The 23,732-nt window shown below is 38.6% G+C and overlaps 1 protein-coding gene across 4 annotated transcripts in view; it reads right to left on the reverse strand.

Moving 5' to 3' along the window:
- LOC126336758 (long-chain-fatty-acid--CoA ligase 1) overlaps positions 1–23,732 on the reverse strand; it is a 603,077-nt gene that overhangs the window by 33,351 nt on the left and 545,994 nt on the right. For all 4 annotated transcript variants that reach the window (XM_050000762.1, XM_050000761.1, XM_050000763.1 and 1 more), the window contains 5 exons: positions 17,967–18,090; positions 3,966–4,235; positions 3,559–3,758; positions 3,095–3,295; positions 2,684–2,901 (listed from right to left, as the gene is read on the reverse strand). In XM_050000762.1, the coding sequence (XP_049856719.1) occupies positions 2,684–2,901; positions 3,095–3,295; positions 3,559–3,758; positions 3,966–4,235; positions 17,967–18,090 (1,013 nt within the window). The remainder of the gene's footprint in view (positions 1–2,683; positions 2,902–3,094; positions 3,296–3,558; positions 3,759–3,965; positions 4,236–17,966; positions 18,091–23,732) is intronic.

A 23,732-nucleotide genomic window follows, 5' to 3' on the forward strand; every position in this document is an offset into this window, starting at 1 on the left:
AAAATTGTTGAGAAAGGGGTACCACATAAATCAGTTATTCGACTACTCTGTTTTGTAATCACAATAAATGATTTACCACATCATGTTTCTCAGCTATACATATGACACAACAATAATTGCATCGCTTCAAAATACACCAGTAATGCAACAAATGTCAATGGTATCACTAGATGCTGTAATGGAATGGTTCGTCACTAACAAACTTCTGTGTAACCCTAAGAATAACATGACTCATCATTTTCTGTTAGGACTATCTAATGATACAAAAGGTATAACAGATCAACTTATAGCATTCCATACTGACACCATGTCACCCCAGGGAGAACACATCGGTCATATACGCAAAAGAATATCAAAGGTAACACACACAATATGGAAAGTAAGATATCTAGGTGCTTCAGAATATTTAAGGTAGATGTATGAGGGTTGGCACTTTAATAGTGCCAACTATTTATTTATAGCTCGTACAAAATAGATGTGAGTTTCAAAGTTCTACTGACCTTCAAAGTAGTCACCAGAATTGTGTATAACACGTTGCCAGCGATTTGGAAGTCATAGGTTACTCTTAGCAGTGCCAGTTGCGTTGACAGTTTGAGCGGCACGGTCTATTGCCCGAGGAATCTGCGTAGTTCTGAAGCGAATGCCGCAAAATGTTTCCTTCAGTTTAGTTGAACTCACAAGTGCTCAAGTCAGGGGAGTGCAGTAGGTGGTATAGCACTTAGCAGCCCCATCAGCCAAACAAATCAGTAACAGTAATGCTTGAGCATTGTCCTGTGAAATAATGATCAGGTCCTGCAGTCATCATTTCTGTCATCATTTCTGTCTCTCTGATGTTAATTTTTGGAACACAACTTACGACCAGCTTAGAGACAGAAGTGATGACACTTTCCGCAGGACCTGACCATCATTTTGCAGGACAATGCTCAAGCACGTACAGTGCAAGCTGTTGCAGATTTGTTTGACTGATGGGGCTGCTAAGTGCTATACCACCTACTGCACTCCCCTGACTTAAGCCCTCATAAGTTCAACTCAGTTTCTAAACTGAAGGAAACACTTCTCAGCATTCGTTTCAGAACTGCTACAGATTCGTCGGGCAATAGACCGCACTACTCGAACTGTCAACACTCTGAAGGTCAGTAAAACTTTGAAATGCATATCTATTTTGTACAAGCTGTAAATAAATAGCTGCCACTATTAAAGTTCCAGCCCTTGTATTTTTGGCTGTTACAGTCTCATATTTCTTATGGACTGCTGGAATGGGCACACTCTGCACATATTAGTAACATACTAAAAGATACAATAAAAGAAAGTCATAAGTGAAATGTATAGGACTAGATCACTGTTGACCTGTACATCAGGACAACACTAGGGGAAAAATTTGCAAAGGATGTCCCAAGAGATATTCCAAGACAGATAATGGTAAAAGCAGCTCACTTGCCCAAAGTCAGAGTCCTAAAAGTCTTTGGTAAACAAATTCTCAGCACAGTCCATATCATGCAAAGAATTACAAATAAAATTGTGTAACTAGTTGGCTAATATCCGTAGTATAATATAACAGAATTTTTTGACACACACATTGTGAACATACATTAAAACTTAAAATGTATGGCTCTATGTTTGTAATTGTGTCACTATGTATATTGATGTCATGTATATGAGACTCAGAACGTGTTCTCAGATTCCACGAACATTCAATAAATAAGAAGGGACATTAGGTCTGCAGTTGTGTATGTGAAATGCAGATGATTATTTTATGCAATAATCTATTTCCTAATCTCATTAGTGCCCAATTATAAGGAAGTGATTTTTGTCACATATTTATTCTTTCATTCACTTATTCATGCAGACTGTTCTGTAAATCTAATCATGAAAGAGAACCTTCAGTGATGTAGGATAAGTCATTAGGCAGGAGTAGCTATTGTAGGCTTAGTAATGTAGCGAGAAATCTACATGGAAAAAAGAGCTTCTGCTCTTAGACTATTCATCTTCCATGTGTAAAAATGTTGTAGATGAAGGTGTTACAAAATAATATCAAGTTAAAAGTGTTTTTGGTAGTAGAGTATAATATAATGCGCCATATAAAATTATTTAAATTTAGGACAGATGGAGTTTGTAAAATAAGAACTCAAGAACTTTAATGAATCTTTATAGTCACTGGGTTTGCTTGACAATGTAAAGTTTTGTGTATGTTGGCAGGTACTAGGAAACATTCAGAAATGATGATGCTTGCCATAGGACTCACTGGCACAACTAAAAGAAATTTTACAGTTCTCATTATGGGCATAGACTATATTTTATCATCACTGAAATATGTTGTTTTCACTGTATTACTAAAACATTTAATGCAGGATAAGATAGTTAAGGTATATCTCTGTACCCAAATAGAAAAAGATACCACAATTTTTGCTTCTTGACTTATCACAACAGAACAAACACTGCTTAATGGAACATTGACAATAAATAAATCCTACATTGCAGCTGTGAAATGTTTGGCTGCTAAATGAGCCACAGGAGGGGGAAAGGGAGAAAGAGCTTTCCTTTGGATAACCCGAAAATGAATTTCTTTTTTGATGCAGTTAACCCTCTTTCTGGAGATGTTTCCTTTTCATACGATAATCTTAGGCACGTGCTTTTGTGTATAAATAATATCAGCTAATAGACTTTAAATATGCAACACCATTACCTTTTAATTTCACTTTCCTTAGTTCTCAGTGCCATATTGAATAACAATTTCTTAATTAATGAACCACTTATTTCAGCCATCACTTTGTCATAGATGCGATTTAGTAAGCGTGGAACTGCAGGCATTACTGTTGGATGAAGTGCTTTGCAGTCATCTGACAGTCTTCGAATATCTCCAGTGTAAAAACCAACAGCACCACCAACCAGATACATGCCATTCTGTAACAAGAAAATTTCAAGACTTTTCACCACTCATATCTTATAAGTCTCAACAGAACAAAGAATTCTTTGTCCCAAACAGTAACAATATGAATATTAATATCAACATCAACATAGCTTCCTACAGTAACTGTAAAAATGGCAGAAGTAGGTAATAAGTAACAATTAATATAAAACAGTAAATTATATTCACCTCACAGCATCGTTCTAGCATATGCGCCAAAGGTAAGAAAGATATCATGACGTCATTGCAATTAGGCCGGTGATCTCCTAACTGCAGGATTACAGCACACACGGCAGCTACAACATTTGAATGAGTCAGCATTACACCCTTGGGACTACCTGTTGTCCCAGATGTGTAGCATACTGTGCAGAGGTCAGTTGGCTTTGGTGGCTGAACATAAAAAACAAATTAATTTAACTGAGTTTGTATTCTGAACTATGAATGATATGTTAACACAATGAATATATAATGAACTACTAATGGGAGTTCCTGATGCTGGTAAATTTATTTCCCTTTGTTAGAGCAACACCTGCAGTTTCAAATGCACTTTCGCATATATGATGTAATATTAACACAATGAACTGTCCTTCAGAAATACACAAAAAACAAATTCTATTTATAGTTTTACACATTTTATCTAAAGGTTCGCTCACCTGCTCTCTGTTATCTTTCTGGGCTCCAAGTTTCTCAACCTCTTCAAAGCGGATTATTTCTACACCTCTGTTTTTTGCTCTCTGATTTGTAGCTGGCCGAACCTCTTTGATTACTATTAATTTCCTTAAACAACGTGGTGATCGATCCAACAGCATATTACATTTTGCGTCATCCTCACATATAGCTAAATTTATTTCCGCTATAAGGAAAAAAATTTTTAACTTTGATTTTTTTCAGTTTTATTGTATGTTTAATTATTTAGCAAGAAACAAGAATAAATTCAAAAGATTTATACATTATAGATGTACTTTAAGTGATTTGTAGTGGCGTGCAAATAAGTAAATACCACATGTTATTTTTGTTGCAGACTTTTCTTTCTATTAAGAAATCAACAATAAAGACATACCTTGTTTGATTATATAAGCACAAGCATCAGGTCCCAAAGTATCATAAAGAGGTACTATCACCATTGAATAGCAATATGCACCCTGCTCTGTTATGATCCATTCAGGGCAGTTCTGACTGTAGATACCAACAAATGTTGTTGGTGAAGGTGTCAGTCCCAAGGCCACCAACCCTGAACCAAAATTTTTAGCTCTAAGGAGAGCTTCATTGTAATTAAGCCACTGATATGGTCTGTTGGGTCCCTCACGCCATCCAAGGCATGGTCCATTATCTGAAAAATTATTAGGTGTCTTATTAAAGGACAACTTGGCCAGAAAATGAACATCAATATTTTGAGATCATTCTACTATACAACAAAATATATAGACAGCTAATAGTGTAGCTATCTAAACGTGTTTTTTTTTTTTTTTTTTTTTTTTTGACATTGTAAATAAAGAAGCAGATAGGTAACTTATGTTAAGCAGCAGTGGCTGTTCTCAAAGTAGATGCTTTCTTCCACATATGTAAATTAATCTAGAAATAATTCCTATGACCATCAATTAGAGCAGACTGGCATAAAGTATAGAAGTTTCTTGTGCCACCTAAAAAATTTCATGCTCTAGCATGTCATCTGTGAACTGAGTGACTCATTTACATAAAAATGGCAATTTCAGAGTCTTACCACGTCCCCAGACAACCACTGAATTAGTCATAGTTGTTTCATTAGTATACTATACATGAATATCCTGCAGTGGCTGCTGCCACAATTTTATGTAAAAATTTACTTGAAACTTCCTGGCAGAGTTAAACTGTGTGCCGGACCGAGACTCGAACTCGGACTTTTGCCTTTCGCAGGCAAGTGCTCTACCAACTGAGCTACCCAAGCACTACTCACGCCCCGTCCTCACAGCTTTACTTCTGCCAGTCCCTCATCTCCTACCTTCCAAACTAAGTGTTAATTATGTTGGGAAAACTTTATTGCATTTCAAATATATTAATTTGTGCATGTGAACTCTTCTTGAACACACAGATTTATTAAACAGTAACTTTCATTTATTGCCATTGTTCTGTGCTGCTTTGGATTATAAATAGTGAGCTAGAACATGTTATTCCAGTTCAGTGAGATGGACTGCAGATCAAAGATTAAGGAAACACCTGTCTCAATTACTTTCTGGCTGTTTGGACAACACCAATGGTATTTCAAATTGCACAAACACCCACTGAATGCCCTAAGTACAAACAATATCTCATAAAGCAATAAAAAACTTTAACCCATTAGCCCACAGGCAGAGTCAACAACAGCTGAACAAATAACTTTGGGTGGGCTGCAGGGAAGCATGTTGGGTTCCTTGCTGTTCATGTTTCGTACTAATGACATGGTAGATAATACTAATACTAACCTCAGACTTTTTGCAGATGGTGCAGTTATCTATAATGAAGTACTGTCTGAAAAAGTTGTACAAATAATGTGTTCAGTTAGATCTTGATGAGCTCTCAAAGTGGTGCAAATATTGGCAACTTGCTTTAAATGTTCAGAAATGTACCCTTTTTTTTAAAAAAAAATTATTGTGTCCTATGACTACAATACTAAAGAACCACAAATGGACTGTCACCTCATACAAATACCTGGGAGTGACACTTTGTTGGGATATAAATTAAACAATCACTTAGGCTTAGCCACAGGTAAAGCAGATGGAAGATTGTGATTCATTGGTAGAATACTAGGGATATGCAATCACTTTACAAAGGAGAGTATTCATAGAACATACATTGCCACCTATCCTACAATACAGCCCAGGTGTTTCCTGACACTCATAGGATCAACAGGAGATATTAAATACAAACAATGAATGACAATGCAAATGATCGTGGGTTTGACTATGAGATTGTGTCATGGAGATACTCAAAAAAATTAATGCAAATGAACTTGAGAAAGCCTACTTACAACATTTCAAAATCAGCTGTAAATGATGAATCTAGGAATATGCTACAACCCCAAATGTATTGCTCCCATGGGACTAAATTAGATTAATTACACCTTGCAGTGTTTAAAAATCATTTTCCATGTTCCAAATGTAAAGGAATGGGACGGAAGCCTGATAACAGTTGCAGTGAACTTCTAACTGAAAAAATCTGCAGAGTATTCAGTTGGATCTTTATCAGATTTTACCATGGTTTGCAGAAAACTGATGTAGATGTATATGGGAAGGTACATTCGGGAAAAAGAATCTCTTGGCTGAATTGCATATCTTTAATCATAACACATCTTCACATATAACCTAAAAATCCTCTAAAGCCCCTACCACATTACAAAGTAGTTCAACTGAAGCTACTGGTGGCAGATAATGTCTTCATCTCATGACAGTTATGTTGCAGCAAGTGATGATGTATGTGGGTTAACAAAGAGGACAAAACACTGAAAATATTTATTTTGTTTTGACATTATTTTTGGAATGTACGATTAGATTAGAGATTAGATTAGTACTTGTTCCATAGATCAAGAATACTACACTTCGTAATGATGTGGAATGTGTCAGGTTAATAAAAGGTGTCTACACAGGATATTACATTACACAAAATATTACACAACACTTCATATTTTAATTTTTTTGTGTGTGGGTTGAGGAAATTACCCACTTACTACATCCAAAAATTCATCTAATGAGTAGAAGGAGTTGCCATTAAGAAATTATTTTAATTTTCTTTTAAATGCTATATGGCTATCTGTCAGACTTTTGATGCTATTAGGTAAGTGACCAAAGACTTATGGCAGCATAATTTACTCCCTTCTGAGCTAAAGTTAAATTTAACCTAAAGTTAACTTAAGATCATCCTTTCTCCTAGTGTTGTAGCCATGTACACTGCTATTACTTTTGAATTCAGTCGGATTGTTAATAACAAATTTCATAAGTGAATATATATATATATATATATATATATATATATATATATATATATATATATATATATAAAACAGAAAGAAACTTCCACATGGGAAAAATATATTAAAAACAAAGATTCCAAGACTTACCAAGCGGGAAAGCGCCGGCAGACAGGCACATGAACAAAACACACAAACACACACACAGAATTACGAGCTTTCGCAACTGGCAGTTGCTTCGTCAGGAAAGAGGGACGGAGAGGGAAAAATGAAAGGATGTGGGTTTTAAGGGAGAGGGTAAGGAGTCATTCCAATCCCGGGAGCGGAAAGACTTCCCTTAGGGGAAAAAAAGGACAGGTGTACACTCGCGCACACACACACACATATCCATCCGCACATACACAGACACAAGCAGACATATTTGTCTGTGTATGTGCGGATGGATATGTGTGTGTGTGTGTGCGCGCGAGTGTACACCTGTCCTTTTTTTCCCCTAAGGGAAGTCTTTCCGCTCCCGGGATTGGAATGACTCCTTACCCTCTCCCTTAAAACCCACATCCTTTCATTTTTCCCTCTCCGTCCCTCTTTCCTGACGAAGCAACTGCCAGTTGCGAAAGCTCGTAATTCTGTGTGTGTGTTTGTGTGTTTTGTTCATGTGCCTGTCTGCCGGCGCTTTCCCGCTTGGTAAGTCTTGGAATCTTTGTTTTTAATATATTTTTCCCATGTGGAAGTTTCTTTCTGTTTTATATATATATATATTGTGAGGCTACAGTGAAGATGTCTAGCTCTTTATATAAATGTCTCAGGAATGATCTTGGATGAGCTCCAGCAATTATTCTGATTACACGCTTTTGTGCAATAAACACTCTTTTACTGAATGATGAGTTACCCCAGAATACAATGCTATACGAAAGCAGAGAATGAAAATAGGCATGGTAAGCTAATTTACTGAGATGTATATTGCCAAAATTTGCAATGACCCTAAGAGCATAAGTAGCTGAATTCAAACATTTCAGCAGATCTTCAGTGTGTTTTTTCCAGTTCAACCCCTCATCAATGCATACTTCTAGAAATTTTGAATATTCTACCTTAGCTACCGATTTCTGATCGAAATCTATATTTATTAATGGTGTCATTCCATTTACTGTGTGGAACTGTATATACTGTGTTTTCTCGAAGTTTAATGAGAGCCAATTTGCAGAGAATCGCTTAATGATTTTCTGTAAAACATCATGTACAATTTCACCAGTTAATTCTTGTCTGTTGAATGTGATAGCTATACTTGTATCATCAGCAAAAAGTACCAGCTTTGCATATTCGTGAATATAGAATGGCAAGTCATTAATATATGTTAAGAACAGTACAGGATCCAAGACCGAACCTTGTGGCACACCATTCTTGATTGTTCCCCAGTTTGAGAAATCACCAGTTTATTGCATATTATGTGAACTGCTTATTTCAACTTTCTGCACTCTTCCAGTTATGTATGATTTAAACCATTTGAGTACTGTCCCATTCATACCACAGTACTTGAGCTTATCTAGAAGTATTCCATGATTTACACAATCAAAAGCCTTTGAGAGATCACAAAAAATCTCAATGGGTCATTTCCGGTTACTCAGAGCATTTAATATTTCATTAGTGAAAGTATATATAGCATTTTCCGTTGAAAAGCCTTTCTGGAAACCAAACTGACATTTTTTAAAAACTTTATTTTTATAAAGGTGTGAAGCTACTCTACAATACATCACTTTTTCAAGAATTTTGGATAAGGAAGTTAGAAGAGATTGGGCAGTAGTTTTTGACATCAGATGTATCCCCTTTTTTATGCAGTGGTTTAACAATGGGAAGCAATGTATGTTCTTTAAGCAACTCTAATCTCTTCTATCCCATATATATTCAAAAAATAAAAATAATGTTGTCTTAGGAGACTTTAACATTAACTTTCTAGATTATGATAGTAGTAGAGCTGACCTGCTACATATAAATAACACATACAACCTCACACCCATGGTAGACTTCCCCACAATGGTTACAAACTACTGTTCAAATCTTATAGATAATATTTTCATTGATAAGAATAGAAACACCAATGCAACAGTAAAACAAGTCTTTCAGAACATGATGGCCAATTGCTAACTATCAATTATATATGGCCACAAAAAAAGGACAAAGTCTGTAAAAGGTTATTTAGGGTAATTAATCTCATGATCTTTAACTCATTGCCTGGAGTCCAATTTATGTTGGAATGACTGGACGATCCATCAACACCAGGATCAAAGAGCATAAGCGACAATGCAGGTTGGGACAGGTGGAGAAATCGGCTGTGGAAGAGCACGCACTGAATGAGACCGACCACGTAATAAAATTCGCCGACACCGAAGTTCTGGCTGTAGAGAAGCACTATCACACGCGCTTGTTCAGAGAAGCTGTAGAAATACAAAAACATGTGAGCAGTTTGAACAAGAAAGAGGAAAGCCTGAAGGTCAACAGGTCCTGGCTTCCCGTACTGCAGCGAACGACCGTTGCAGATAGCAAGAGGAGAACCGCACCAGAAATGACCGCGGAGAAGCCCTCGGACGTTGACGCGCCAGGTACATAAAGTCTGCGCCCGCGAGGTCGGCTCCAGTTCACCACTGGCAATGGAGGGTGAAGCTTTGACAATGCCAGCCACTCGTGCTGGCGAAAAGTCAGAAAAATCATTAGATGAACGTCGGCCAAAGAACCCGAAACAGAAGCCAATAGGCAGTTTGTCAAAATCCTCATTGCCCAGAAAAAGAGTCATTAGGATTCTGTGGTGTCAATTACAGGCATTCCTGCAGGAAACTCTTCCAAGAGCTGAGAATATTCACAACAGCATCTCAGTGCCTTTTCTCTCTCATGTGTTTCTTGTGTAAAAACCATTCCCTTTTTGAAATGAACAGCATGTATCATAACTATGACACTAGGGTAAAAAATGATCTACATCTTGAACAAAAGAATGTAAGTGTGGTGCAAAAAGGAGTACACTACTCTTGGATATAAATATTTAATGCTCTCCCTCAGGCAATAAAAATGTCAGTTACTGATCCACCTACTTTTAAAGATCAACTTAAACAGTAACTTCTAAGTAAAATCATTTACTCACTGGACGAACTTATGTATGAGAATATGTGAATTGATTTTGGTCTATTGTAAGTCTGTTCAATGTAATTTGTAACTTTTTACAAAAAACAATTCTTGTAAACATTTTTCTATGTAATATTTTATTCATTGTACAACCTATTATAATAAACAAATGTAAACAAATCTATGTAAATGACACGTTCTACACCCAAGCGATTTATCGCTAATGGGTCTACAGAACACAAATAAAATAAATAAATACTTCAGTCTATCTGGGAAAATACCCTGCTTCAGAGAGCTATTACACATGTGGCTAAGAATCCCACTTATCTCTTGGATACAAGCTTTTATTATTCTGCTGGACATGCCATCAATTTCATGTGAGCTTTTATTCTTGAGAGAGTTTATTATCTTCCTAATTTCAGAAAGAGAGGTAAGTGGAATTTCAATTGTATCAAATTGTGTGGGTAAGGCCTCTTCCATTAACTGCCTCGCTTCTTCTAATGAACTTTTGGATCCTATTTTCTCCACAACATTTAAAAAATGATTATCCCAAATGTTTTTGACTTCCGGCTTGTTGTTAAGTTTCCATTTGCTTGATGGTAATGCCGTCATCCTGTACTCTTGGTTGCCCTGTCTCCCTTGTAATAATATTCCGCATTGTTTTGATTTTGTTTACTGTTACAATTATAAAAGAGCCCTCTTTCAGTTTAAGTTGACAGCCACATGCTTCTATATGTTGCTCTAGACAAAACTTTTTTTTCTATCTAAGCTTTTTACACAGTGATAACTTTTGACATATATGGCAACTCCTCCTCTTACCTTATTCTCTCTACTCATATGTGCAGCTAGTTTATAACCACTGATATTTACCTTTTCCATATCAGACACAATGTGATGCTCAGACAGGCATAGTATATCTATTACATTATCAGATTCAATGTCTTCTAAACAAACCAGGACCTCATTTACTTTATTCTTCAATCCCAGAATATGTTGATGAAGAATGATATTTTTTTACTTTACTTTTGTGAGAACCTACTTTTTTCTTTAATCCACCAATAGTTTTATTAAATATGGTAATATTATTATTTACTTTACTGTTTTGAGAATCTTGTAAGTTTTGGACCTCTTTAGCACCTGCCTGCCTGAACTTCTGATTGGACACTGATGTTAGTCTAAAAAAGAGGTACATCCATGAGTACTAGTGTCCCCCCTTATGGATTTCGCTAACAACCCTGCCAGCTTACCCTTCCCTTTCCTATTGGGGTGTAGGCCACGCCTTTTGAAATCCTCCCCTATCAATAGCCTCGACAGGAACCAATCCAATGTCTAACAGAGTGGTCGCCCTACACAACTGATCCAACTCCATATTTAGCGGTTCAACTGGAGCTGATCATGCCACACAAAAGCAGGCACCAGCCCAACGTTGGTAAGGATCATTGCAGAGGCTATTTTCACCAGGTCACACTCAATACTGTAGACCTGATCCCTATCAATACTGTTTCCCACTCCACCCACTATCATCACATGATCCTGCTTTGAGAAATCCCCACACAAGGAACCATATCCTGTACCACTTGGCTAAGACTTGCACTTGGCTTGAAAAAGTTTGTGAACTGGTACCTGTCACCTAATTTTTCCTGCAAAATTTGGCCCATACCTCTTCCATGGCTGCTACCTAGCAAGAGAACTTTCCTTTTGCTTTCTACTAGTTGTAGTGACAGTTGTCCGTAGCATAGACCAAGGTCTAGGTTTGCTTGTAAGGTGACATTTTGGTTGTGGGTTGGTGAAGCAGTATTGAAAGTATCAATTAATCCTACTTGGTACAATTATTACTTGTTCCATTAGTGTTCTATTAGTGTACGAGCTAACAGGAAAATGTGAGTATGCCTTGCTTTAGTTTCACTTACCTTGTTTCTATGATCCTTACACAAAACATACCGACATTCACATTAAATGATTGTGGAAACAATAACGTTTTTATATTGAAAAATTGCCTGTTAAGTCTCTAAGAGAACTCTCTGGAAAGCATCTGAAAACTCCACTTTTGCCAGACATTTTATTTCTTACTTTTGGGGTGCTCAAGCACTTTTGGAAAATGATGATGCAGAGTAGTCATGATAGATTACATATCAATGATAAGGTTCAACATTTCATACAAATATCCAAGATGACAACCATCTCACATTGTGTCAGTGATTTTATTGGAATGGTTAAAGCTACGTTGAAAGTTCCTCCACAAGTGACAACTTCACCATTATTAAAGCAGTGAGATTAGTTATCAAAAGTAATATAAGGTGATGGTTGGCTGGGGATTAAGGGTCTAACCAGCAAGGTCACTAGTCCCCCAGCCAAGAGATAGTTCATCTATAATTAGTGGCATCTACGAGAAATTTCAGTGAATCGTGAAAGTATGTGGAAATCGCAAAATCAGGTACTCAAAGCAATATTGCTGTCAGTGATTAGAAATCATTTAAGTAGAATTAAAACTATATGCTTCAGGCTGACATGCAGATCAGGAAACAGATGAGGACTCCCCATGACTTATCAGTGGTGACAGAAACCCCACCTACATCCGAGTCCCACCAATCTGACTAAGGGTTAAGACAATTACAGAGTAAAGAATGCTTTGTAGCACGAATATTCACAATAGTAAAAGTGAAAACACTAAAAATGTAATGGCATTAGTTGGATCAACAATAATAAACTAAGGTGAGAGAAATAATTAGCTCACTAGTTGAGTGGGGTGAGATGAGTATCACATGGATCTGCAGGCAGTGACGCTGTTCCTCTCACAGCCATCTCACCCCTGATTCATTCCAGTCAAAATGTTAAAGATGGAATATAAAATAAAACTTTGGGGTAATTTTTTATAACTGATGCAGAGGCAACACGGGATCACATTGATGAAAATGCTGCATGGAGATTGGGCTTTTGCAGTATGTTTCACTTTATTGTGCAAGGTCATAGATGTTGCTGTCTACAAGAAGATAATGAACTGCAGAGAAGATTATTATTATTGCACATAAATACATGAAATGATCCATTACTGTTCAATTACAGTATTAGCTGAAACAGTAACAACCATACAATACCCAGGACTAACCATCCAACGTGATCCAAAGAAAGAAGACTAAATGAGTGAGTGTAATTCATCAATCAAAGTAGTGCAGGGCTATATTTTGGCACATGGAACATGTGCAACTGCACAGGGCAGCAAAAGTTTGGGGGGGTGGCAAAATGTTGCCATTGAAAAATTATTTTTTTTTTTTAAGTGTAATTTTGATGTACATTGCATCAGTCCCCTGGCATTTTTGCTGAATAACCTATAATCAGGTATGTGCTTGCACAGAGTTATACAAGATACACTGTAAATCATACTTAAAGTGGCACAGTATATGCTTTATAAATTTCGGCCGTTGCAATTAGGCTAAAAGCATTTAGCCGTGAATCTGACTTGTATAAACTTAACTAAGGACACAAGTAAGTAACCTTTTTACATTAGCATTAAATTACGTGGCCGAGTAGTGGGTTTGTTTACATAAGGATGCTAGGTCAGGTGGTAGGTTTATTTACGTAAGAACAATGGGCTCTTTGTGCCAGAACACCCTTTGCTTCACTATTGACAGGTTGCCCAGCCCATTTTGTTCTCCAAGTATATTCTCCGAATAAATTATTTTTCCAGGACGAGTAGATACAGTTGCACATGATTTATGTTTATCTTTCTATTATCCAATAGAAACTCACATTCATCCAATACATATTTTGCATCTGTTTGCACATGTAACTATTATTTTGTCTGTATTCCATGTATTTTAGCAGTGAAGATACGAGAAGGATAACATGAGCAACCTTTAACTAAGATGGTATAAAATAAGAGCTTTACAAGGATAAATGTAATTTTTGCCATTAATCTTCAGAAATCAGTCTATGTTATCAGTTTGGATGTGTGTGTTCACAATCTCAACAAATTATAAAGTCCCTGATACATATTGCCAATCTGTCTTTCAGCGAAGGTGTGTTTCCAAAGAGGTTGAAAATCTCTAAGATTAGATCTCTGTTTAAAAAAAGGAGATCCACACAAGGTAGAAAATTATAGGGCAATATCCCTTCTCCAATCATTTCCCAAAATTCTAGAGAAATTAATGAAATCCAGATTCATAAATTACTTAGGTGCTTACAAACTTCTGAACTGCAATCAACATGGCTTTTGCTTGGGCCACAGCACAGAGTCAGCTACCTGTGCCTAATATCGAAGAGATTGTCAAGAATCTTGACACTAAAAAATGTGTAGTGGGAATTAACTTAGTTCTATCTAAAGTTTTTGATACATAAATCACCAAATTCTGTTAAACAAGATGGAGGTGTAAGGGGAGTTGTGAGGCAATGGTTTGAATCTTACCTTCAAGATAGAATTCAGGTGGCTGAAATCATCACAGAACGTAAAAATCAGAAAATCAAGTGGGTTTCAGTGCAAAGAAATTGGAAATAGGCGTCCCAGAGGGACGTGTTCTTGGTCCCTTATTATTCTTGCTTTTAGAATTGACATACAAAATCCAAGTATTTCTACCAAAATAATAATGTTCACAAATGACATGAACATAATTATAAGTAATGATAAAAAATCATTAACCACCACAACTGACAGTCCTGAAATATATACAACAATGGTTTAATGCTAACGAGTTAATAATTAATCTAAGTAAAACAAATTATATACATTATGGTGAAGCAACCCAAGATACAGACCTCTAGTTAAAACTAATTGATAAGGAGATAGAGTGTATGCAATCCATGAAGTTTTTGGGCATGCACATTGATAAAAACTTAAGCTGGAAAGACCATCTCAAGGATTTATCCCACAGGCTCAATTCGGCATGTTTTGCATTGAGGATACTATCTAATGTATGCAGCACAGACTGTACTAGACTAGTGTATTTTGCTTCCTTTCAGTCCATCATGTCTTTTGGCATAGTGTTCTGGGGTAAAACTAAATCAAGCTTAATAGATATCTTCAAATTTAAGAAAAGAGCTACTGGTATACAAATCACAACACACAATTCTCCAATAACTCTATGTAGGCCTCTTTTCAGAAAACTACAAATACTCACAATACCATCACTGTATATATTTAAAAGCATTCTGTGTACAAGAGCACATATGAGAAATCTACATACAAATGATGACTGCCATAATTATAATGCTAGAAGTTGTAAGAATTTTTATGTAGAAAGGGTAAGGACAACACAAACCCAAAAATATGTAAGTTATTTTGGAATAAAACTTTACAATGCTCTGCCAATGTACATAAAGGAAATAATAGACGAAGTAAAATTTAAGACTGAGCTTTAAAATTACCTTTTAAGCAAAACTTTCTATGACATAGATAAGTACTTTAATTGTTTGTAAATTTATTGCCAAAAATTTAGATTTATTTGCCTAAATTGTACTTTTAAAAATGCCTTGAAAGTGATATTCCATTATTATGTTTGTAGTACTTATACTTGTATGATAACTTTTTAGTGACAATTACTACATCACGTAAATTATTTACAAGAAGATAATGAAATGAAATGAACTGGATAATGGGTAGCTTCTTGTCAGAGAATCAGGTTGGAAGTGACAAAGAGAAGCAGACATTTTGAAGATAAAATGCATCATGGTCCCACAGAGAACGTCTTATTTGACTAAAAAAGGTTTTACTCGTCTCTATTGGGCAGTTTCAACCAAATGGTCATTACTATTTCGACCTACAGGAATACTGGAAAACGAGTTTGCGTTACTTCTTTCATACGCCAATACATACGAGGAAAGCAACCTAATCTCTGTCAAAGTGAGATCAGTTGATTACTCGATGAAACCAGACATACCTCAGCATTTTATTTATTTATTTATTTGGGTTGGGTAATTGCTACCTGCTGTTAGTTTATGCGGGGGGAATCAGAACTCTGCCAATAACATTTCGGAAGTTGTTAATGGATATTTTCTGAATATTTGGTATAAAGGAGCCATGGTCTTCGGTGGCTCGCTGCAAAGTAATTGCGTTACGTTTGATTTCTTGTTCTCATTTATCTTTGTATCTGTATTTCGCTGGAACTATCTACATAACACCCGCAAATGGCGACGCTATGCACTGTGTGTCACGTTTGAAAATACGCTGACGGGAAAAAAATCGCAACACCAAGAAATAGCTATGCAACATAAACGAAAATTGGTAGGTTTGTTTCAACATTAAAATTTCGCGCAAATACGCTAGGAGCGCCTATGAGGATGCAAATCGGTTTTGCTTCAAATACACGCTGCAACGGTCGTGAACGTTAGTCGTCTTGGAGATTGAACATAGTGATATGATGTGTCAAAAATGCCTTTAAGGCGACAAAGACGCCATTATCAACACCTCACTGAGTTTGAACTAGATCTGTAATAGGGCTACAAGAATCTGGATGTTTCTTCTGCGATACTACAGAAAGACTTGGCAGCAATGTGGCCACTGTACCCGATTGCTTAGCAGCGGTGGTCTCGAAAATGCACGGTCGCAAAAAGACGGGCTTTGGAAGACCAAATGGCACTACCGAGAGGGAAAACCATCGTGTTCAGCGTACGGCTTTGGCGCATTGTAGCTGAATAGCAACAACAATTTGGCAGCAGTTGGCACCACAACGACATAAAGAACGGTTAGAAACAGTTTACTTGAATCAGAGCGTGCATTCCACTGACCCCAAACCACCACCATCTGCGAGTGCAATGGTTTTTAGCCAGAGCCCATACACGAAAACAGAGTGGAGGTCTATTGTGTTTTCGAATGAAAGGTGGTTCTGCCTCGGTGCCAGTAATGGCTGTGTGTTTGTTAGAAGGTGGCCAGCAGAGGGCCTGAACCCAACCAGTCTGTGTGGTGGTCACACTGGATATTCACCTGTCGGTATGGTGTGGGGTGGAATTTCACACGACAGCGGGAGCACTCTCGCGGTTATCCCATGCATCCTGACTGCAAATTTGTGCCTCAGTCTGGTGATTCTATCTGTAGTGCAGCCGTTCTTGAGCAGCGTTCCAGAGGATGTTTTCAAACAGCACTGCGCTCGCCCACATACCGCTGTTGTGACACAACATGATCTACAAAGTGTCGGCATGTTGCCTTGGTGTGCTAGATCACCGGATGCGTCTGCAACCGAGCGCATACGGGACATCTTCGGACTACAACTCCAGCATCATCCACGAACTGCATTAGCCGTTACTGTACTGAATAAGTTCATCAGGTATGGATCTCAATGTGTTACCTACACAAAAGAATTTCCAAAATTTCATTACCCTACATTAATTATTTTTTGAAGTGGCGATTTTCTTTTCCCGTCAGTGTACTTATGCCATTACTCGTGGTGCCTGTTGTTGACAACAGCAGTAGAGTGCAATTTACTCTTTTACCTGACTGCATTCTGTACTCATTGGTTGTGTCTCTTTTTGGATGAGTTAGCTGTTAACAGTGATACATAGCATTACGGATTGTTGTACTGGTGGAGTGTTTGCAGAAATGCACCTTCTGTGTGGTCCATTAAATGTAACAGAAGAGAGTAATAACGGCGCTGAAATGTTCGTCCGTCGACGACAACCCAATTAACACTTATTTTGCATCTGTTTGAGAATTGTTGTATTACTCTGTGTTTTGCGTAGTATTATAGACCTTCTCACTGTAGTGAAAGTATTAGCCCACAAATAAAGGTAACTGGGGTGACAAACTGAATAAATCGTAATTACATCATTACTCTGTAACGAGCCACCAGAGACCGCGTGTCCCTTGTACCAAAATACTCAGAAAATATCGCTGAAGAACCTCAGAAATTTTCTCCACGGTGTTCTGGTTCACCCTGTATGTGGTCATATGTACATTACACTTGATAATGACAATGTGGTTGAAACTGGCCGATATTTACGAATAAAACATCTGACTGAAATATGGCAGCTCCAGTGGAACTGTGGCATTTTTAAGTGATATCTTAAGTCTGTGGGCGAATGTATTAAGGAATTTAGAAGTACACATACTTGATTCCTTGGCGCCTTTTCTGAAAGACTCGTACAGGGTCCGGACGTCCTCATCTAAGAAGCTGACGAACTTGCCCTCCTTGCTCTCCTTGTAGAATTTGGACACACGTATCAGCTCAGGACCCTGTAGACAAAAGAGAGAGTTTGGCATAATGGTCAAGAGTCACTCAGGAGGAATGCCTGTTGTGCGATTTTTAAAACGTGTGTATTTTAACTAAATAATATCATTTCTCACTTGGCGAGCGTGTTCACACATCATATTTAACATGAAAGCTGTTTTCACACCATTCAGTGCTTCATTATGCTTTTGCTTAGGTATGCACCAAAATGTGCTGGCTCGGCAAATCCCTGGCACGAAGACTGTAAGGGGGATGACCTATCGTCAGAACTTGGTCAGCAGGAGGAGGTAAGGAGAGAGGAGGTGATGACGTAGAGTCCCAAATCACCTAGTCTCCTCGTAGTGCGTCTTTGAGTGAAGCAAGAAGTCTTTTTCCATGAACTCGTCTGATGATTTGGTAACATCCACTGGTTGGAGCAAGGTAACAGCAAACTGTCTTCTCTTCACATCATCTAACACAGAAAAACGGAATTTTCACGTTACTGACACGTTTTGTTGGTAAAGGTCTAATTTTTTTTCTTTTCTTTATTTGTATTTCACGAGAATAGGAAGGTTCCCCTAAAGAATTACCGCTCTGAAGCGGAGTGTGCCCCAAATTTTTAGCTTTCTGGCAGCTTAAAAATGTGTGCTGGACCAGGACGCAAGCCTGGCACTTTTTTACCTTTCTACATCTAAATCTACATTATTACTCTAGAATTCACATTTAAGTGCTTGGCAGAGGGTTCATCGAACCACAATCATACTATCTCCCTGCCATTCCACTCCCGAACACCTCACGGGAAAAACGAACACCTAACCCTTTCTGTTCGAGCTCTGATTTCTCTTATTTTATTTTGATGATCATTCCTACCTATGTAGGTTGGGATCAACAAAATATTTTCGCATTCGGAAGAGAAAGTTGGTGACTGAAATTTCGTAAATAGATCTCGCCGCGACGAAAAAGTCTTTGCTGTAATGACTTCCATCCCAATTCGCGTATCATATCTGCCACACTCTCCCCCCTATTACGTGATAATACAAAACGAGCTGCCCTCTTTTGCACCCTTTCGATGTCCTCCGTCAATCCCACCTGGTAAGGATCCCACACCGTGCAGCAATATTCTAACAGAGGACGAACGAGTGTAGTGTAAGCTGTCTCTTTAGTGGACTTGTTGCATCTTTAAGTGTCCTGCCAATGAAACGCAACCTTTGGCTCGCCTTCCCCACAATATTATCTATGTGGTCTTTCCAACTGAAGTTGTTCGTAATTTTTACACCCAGGTACTTAGTTGAATTGACAGCCTTGAGAATTGTACTATTCATCGAGTAATCGAATTCCAACGGATTTCTTTTTGAACTCATCTGGATCATCTCACACTTTTCGTTATTTAGCGTCAACTGCCACCTGCCACACCATACAGCAATCTTTTCTAAATCACTTTGCAACTGATACTGGTCTTCGGATGACCTTACTAGACGGTAAATTACAGCATCATCTGCGAACAACCTAAGAGAACTGCTCAGATTGTCGCCCAGGTCATTTATATAGATCAGGAACAGCAGAGACATAACAGTGCGTCATGGGACATCCTCCATCCTCATGGGTTACCCTCATGTGACAGTATCGTGGGAAAGTACTTAATCAACTGAGCTGTCCGAGCATTCATGTGAGAGAGTATTGTTAGCATCTGGAAGGGTTTCAAAGGGTCCTCATCGTGGGTCTCCATTTTGCCGTCTGGCCGAATCGTGCAATATCCAGATTAGTGGTGATCTTATGTTGGATTGCATGGGAACGTGAGGGCAGGCAAACTCGTCGCCAAGATTCCAGTAGTGCACTTCCGATCACCACAAGGGAGAATCGCCAAACCGTACAAAAAATCATCCTAACACCTTTAAATCTGCCGCTGCCGTCAAAGAATTCGTAATTGACTTCCGCAATATTCTGTGTCATACTAGGGCATTACCGTCCCAAGTATATTATGGCGTTAACAGCACGACGTAAAGGGCTGCATTCGGAATGTATCAGTCATCAAAAGGGACTGCTGATGAATGGTGATTCATGTGTTCAGCGATGAAATGTAGTCCTTCACTACCCCGGACGAACATTGTCCGCGAGTATGGTGGTGACCCGCGACAAGATTCCATTCCTCTAAAGTTCTGGAGAGGCACAGGGGTGTTACTCCCGCCATCATGCTGTAGACCGAGAGGTTCATCAGGAACAAAATTTTTTTATTTAACGTTTACACATGTTGAACAAGGAATGCTCGCAAGAGAAGCGACCAAGCAACCATCTCCTGGGATCATTATGTGAGAGCCATTGGGGATTATTTCAGATCACAGCTGGTTGTGACAGGGGGAACTCTGACGGCATAACAGTGCGTCATGGGACATCCCCCATCCTCATGCGTTACCTCTCATGTGACAGTATCGTGGTGCTGTTTTTCAGAAGGACAATGCCCATCTATCACAGCATGCGTGGTACTCCCGTGGCCAGCAGGATCCCCAGATCTGCCCCCAATAGAACATGTGTGGGACCCACTTGTACATCATCTAGGCGCTACAGTTTGGAACCGCGCGACCGCTAAAGTCGCAGGTTCGAATCCTGCCTCGGGCATTGATGTTGTGATGTCCTTAGGTTAGTTAGGTTTAAGTAGCTCTAAGTTCTAGGGGACTGATGACCTCAGATGTTAAGTCCCATAGTGCTCAGAGCCATTTGAACAATTTTTTTTGTACATTATCTCCGTCCCATTAGCAATAATAGGACGGAGATGATAAGTATAGTCGCAAAACTTGTGGGCCAGCTTGCCTGGAGAGAGGATAGAACCGCTTCATGTCACACATCACAAGCGAATCAGTGAATCGATCCAGGCCAGAGGGGGTATAACGCCATACTGCATACTCTCAGCCAGTGAAGCTACTCTCCTCCACCTCTGGGTGTTTAACTTTTTTATGTGGCAGTGTATTATTCTAGAACTTTGTTTTCCTATTTGGGTGGTACTCTGTATAATCCTATTGTCATCTGTGGATAGGGTGCTACGATGTTCTCAAGTCAAAGCAGTTTATTCCTGTTCGCACATGCCATCTATTTGTAATATACTGCTGGTTTTCATGGGCATTTGTATGTATCATGCTTACATGAGAAATATAAATATTACGAGAAGTTCTACATAATTTGAAGCTTATAGACGCTGACAGCTACTGCTACAAAATCAACTAGCAGGACTCTAATGGATACGACATATTCCTGTAAAATAAACTGAGCGTGTATCAGAATGATGAGAACTAATTTCCGAAGAAGTTTTGCCAGGAATTGAAATTACGAGATATTAACCAAGCGAGTTACTCGAGAAACAAACAGTGGAACCTCGCGCAGCGAACATAATTCGTTCCTGAATCTTACTATTAGTGTGAAACATTCGTTAAGCGAATCAATTTAGCCCATATAAGTTCATGTAAAATACGATGTGTTCCACTCAGAGAAACTACTAAATGTTTTATCTTATTTATGCCATTTATTCAAAGAAAATTATACATGAAGTATTGTGTGTTTTATTATTCGCAATGCATAACTAATTCTTTTTTACTAGGAAGCTATCTATAGTCATTTGTTTCTGCTAACACTTCAACACTTATGCAACACAGCAATATTGCCAAATAAATATATAGTGCGCGCAGCCACTGCTTGATTGGGGTGGTGATTTTCAGTGTACAGTGCAACCAATTCCCAAGCTTTAAGCATTTATCTTATTGCAACAGAAGATTACTGTTTTTCTGTTACCGCCTCCTCCACCTCCTCTGAAGAACTCCTCTCCCCACTTCCTGCTGTGAAACACACTGCCAACTCCATAAGCTCTTTGGTGGTCATTTCTTGGCTGTGATTTTCCACGAGCTCATCGATATCATTGTTATCCACTTCTAGTCCCCTGCTCTTGGCCAAAGACACAATCCCGTTGAATACAGGCTCCACAGGTACTGACTCAAATGCCTCAGAATCACATTCGACAACGGACTCCGGCCAAATCTGCTTCCACGCACAAGTGAGAGTTCTGTCACCTTGACGCAGACGACCATGTTGAAGTGATATTTCCAAACCTCTCTGATACTGAGATTGGTAGCTTCAGTCAACGCAAAGCAATGCTCAAAGAGTGCTTTAGTGTAGAGCTTCTTGACGTTAGAAATAATCTGCTGATCCATAGACAGGAGTAACAGAATGATGTTGGAAGGCAGAAATTGCATCTTCTTGAATCGAAATTCAAGGAGAAATCGCTGCTCGCATTGGCGCAAAATAGCAAGCAGTATGAGACGGTCTTTCATTGGCTTGTGACCGGGCAACGCATTCTCCTCTGCTGTTACAAAGCCACGCTCCGGCATCTTTTTCCAGAACGGACCCGTCTCGTCACAATTAAAAACTAGTTGTGGCGGATAACCTTCAGAATCTGCGAACATATTGAAGTTACTGATGAAGTTCTCTGCTTTTGTGTCTACGTTGATTGCTTCGCCATGCCTCATAAAGCTGTGGATGCTGGTTTCTCTCAAACGTCTCGAACCACCTATGGCTTCCCTTAAACACTTCTTTGGACGATGATGATCCTTGCGTCTTCTTAACGAGGTAGGCTAAAATCATTCTATCCTTCTCACAAATGATGTTCTCCTTCATAGTGTTGCCTTGCAATTGCTTTTCATTTATACACATAAAGAGCAACCTTTCGACATCGTCCAGAATACTAAACCGTTATTTAGATACTTTGGAGCATCTATCTCCTTAATCTTGATTTTGTTCTTGAGGAAAGCGCTAACAGTTTATGTAAACCGACTGTACGTGCATTCTAAATCAGCAACGCTCACATCAGGTTCGCGTTTTTCAGTGACTTAACGTTTCATTTATAAGATCATTTTCTTTCTCTTATGGTCGTCTTCTTGCAGCTCTCTCTTCGGGGACATTTCTACGAAGGTTATTAAAATTTGCGCACAAAAAAACACTGTTTGAACACAAGTTTAGAAATCTGTGTGATCACAAGCTTGACTAAGATGGTAGCAGAAAGAGCGCTAAGCCCAGATTGCAGTACGTACTAAAGACATTGTTCATCTGCCGCTGCCGCCGATGAATGTTCATATTGTTGAAGGTTTCCCCCTTCGCGACTGACGGCTGATGACGTCACTTTATATCGTCGTCATGCGAAGCATCACTGGTTAAGCGAGTCATCTTTTTGTCAATTTTTTAGCTTGTTATGCGAATTGGGCGTTATGGGAGGCCCTCGTTAAGCGAGGTGCCACTGTACTGTAGTTGGGTTCTTTCCTCTCTCCTCTATTAACAGTTACAATTCCTCTGAGTAGAGAATGGAAAGTAATATATATAAAGAAAGTGCATCGGATGCCTTAACTACGTGGAAATGGCGTCACTGACAGAAACTACTCACTACTATATTGGAAAATGGTGAGTTAATTGTTTGATAGTTTGGAAGAAAACGTCAAACCTCTGCCGGTAAAAAAAGTGGGGAAATGTATCGAATTTCTTGCAGACATAGGATTGTTGTCAGCATTTCTTTTGTCCGTATTCTGAAGGAGCTTGAAATTTTAAATCTGGTCGTGTTCTAGTATCTGGTTTGTGGTTGAGGAATTAAACAGCGAGGTCATCAGTCTCTCGGTGACGAGGTAGATTGGTCTGCGTC

This window comes from Schistocerca gregaria, chromosome 2 (assembly GCF_023897955.1).
Source record: "Schistocerca gregaria isolate iqSchGreg1 chromosome 2, iqSchGreg1.2, whole genome shotgun sequence".
NCBI lineage: Eukaryota > Metazoa > Arthropoda > Insecta > Orthoptera > Acrididae > Schistocerca > Schistocerca gregaria.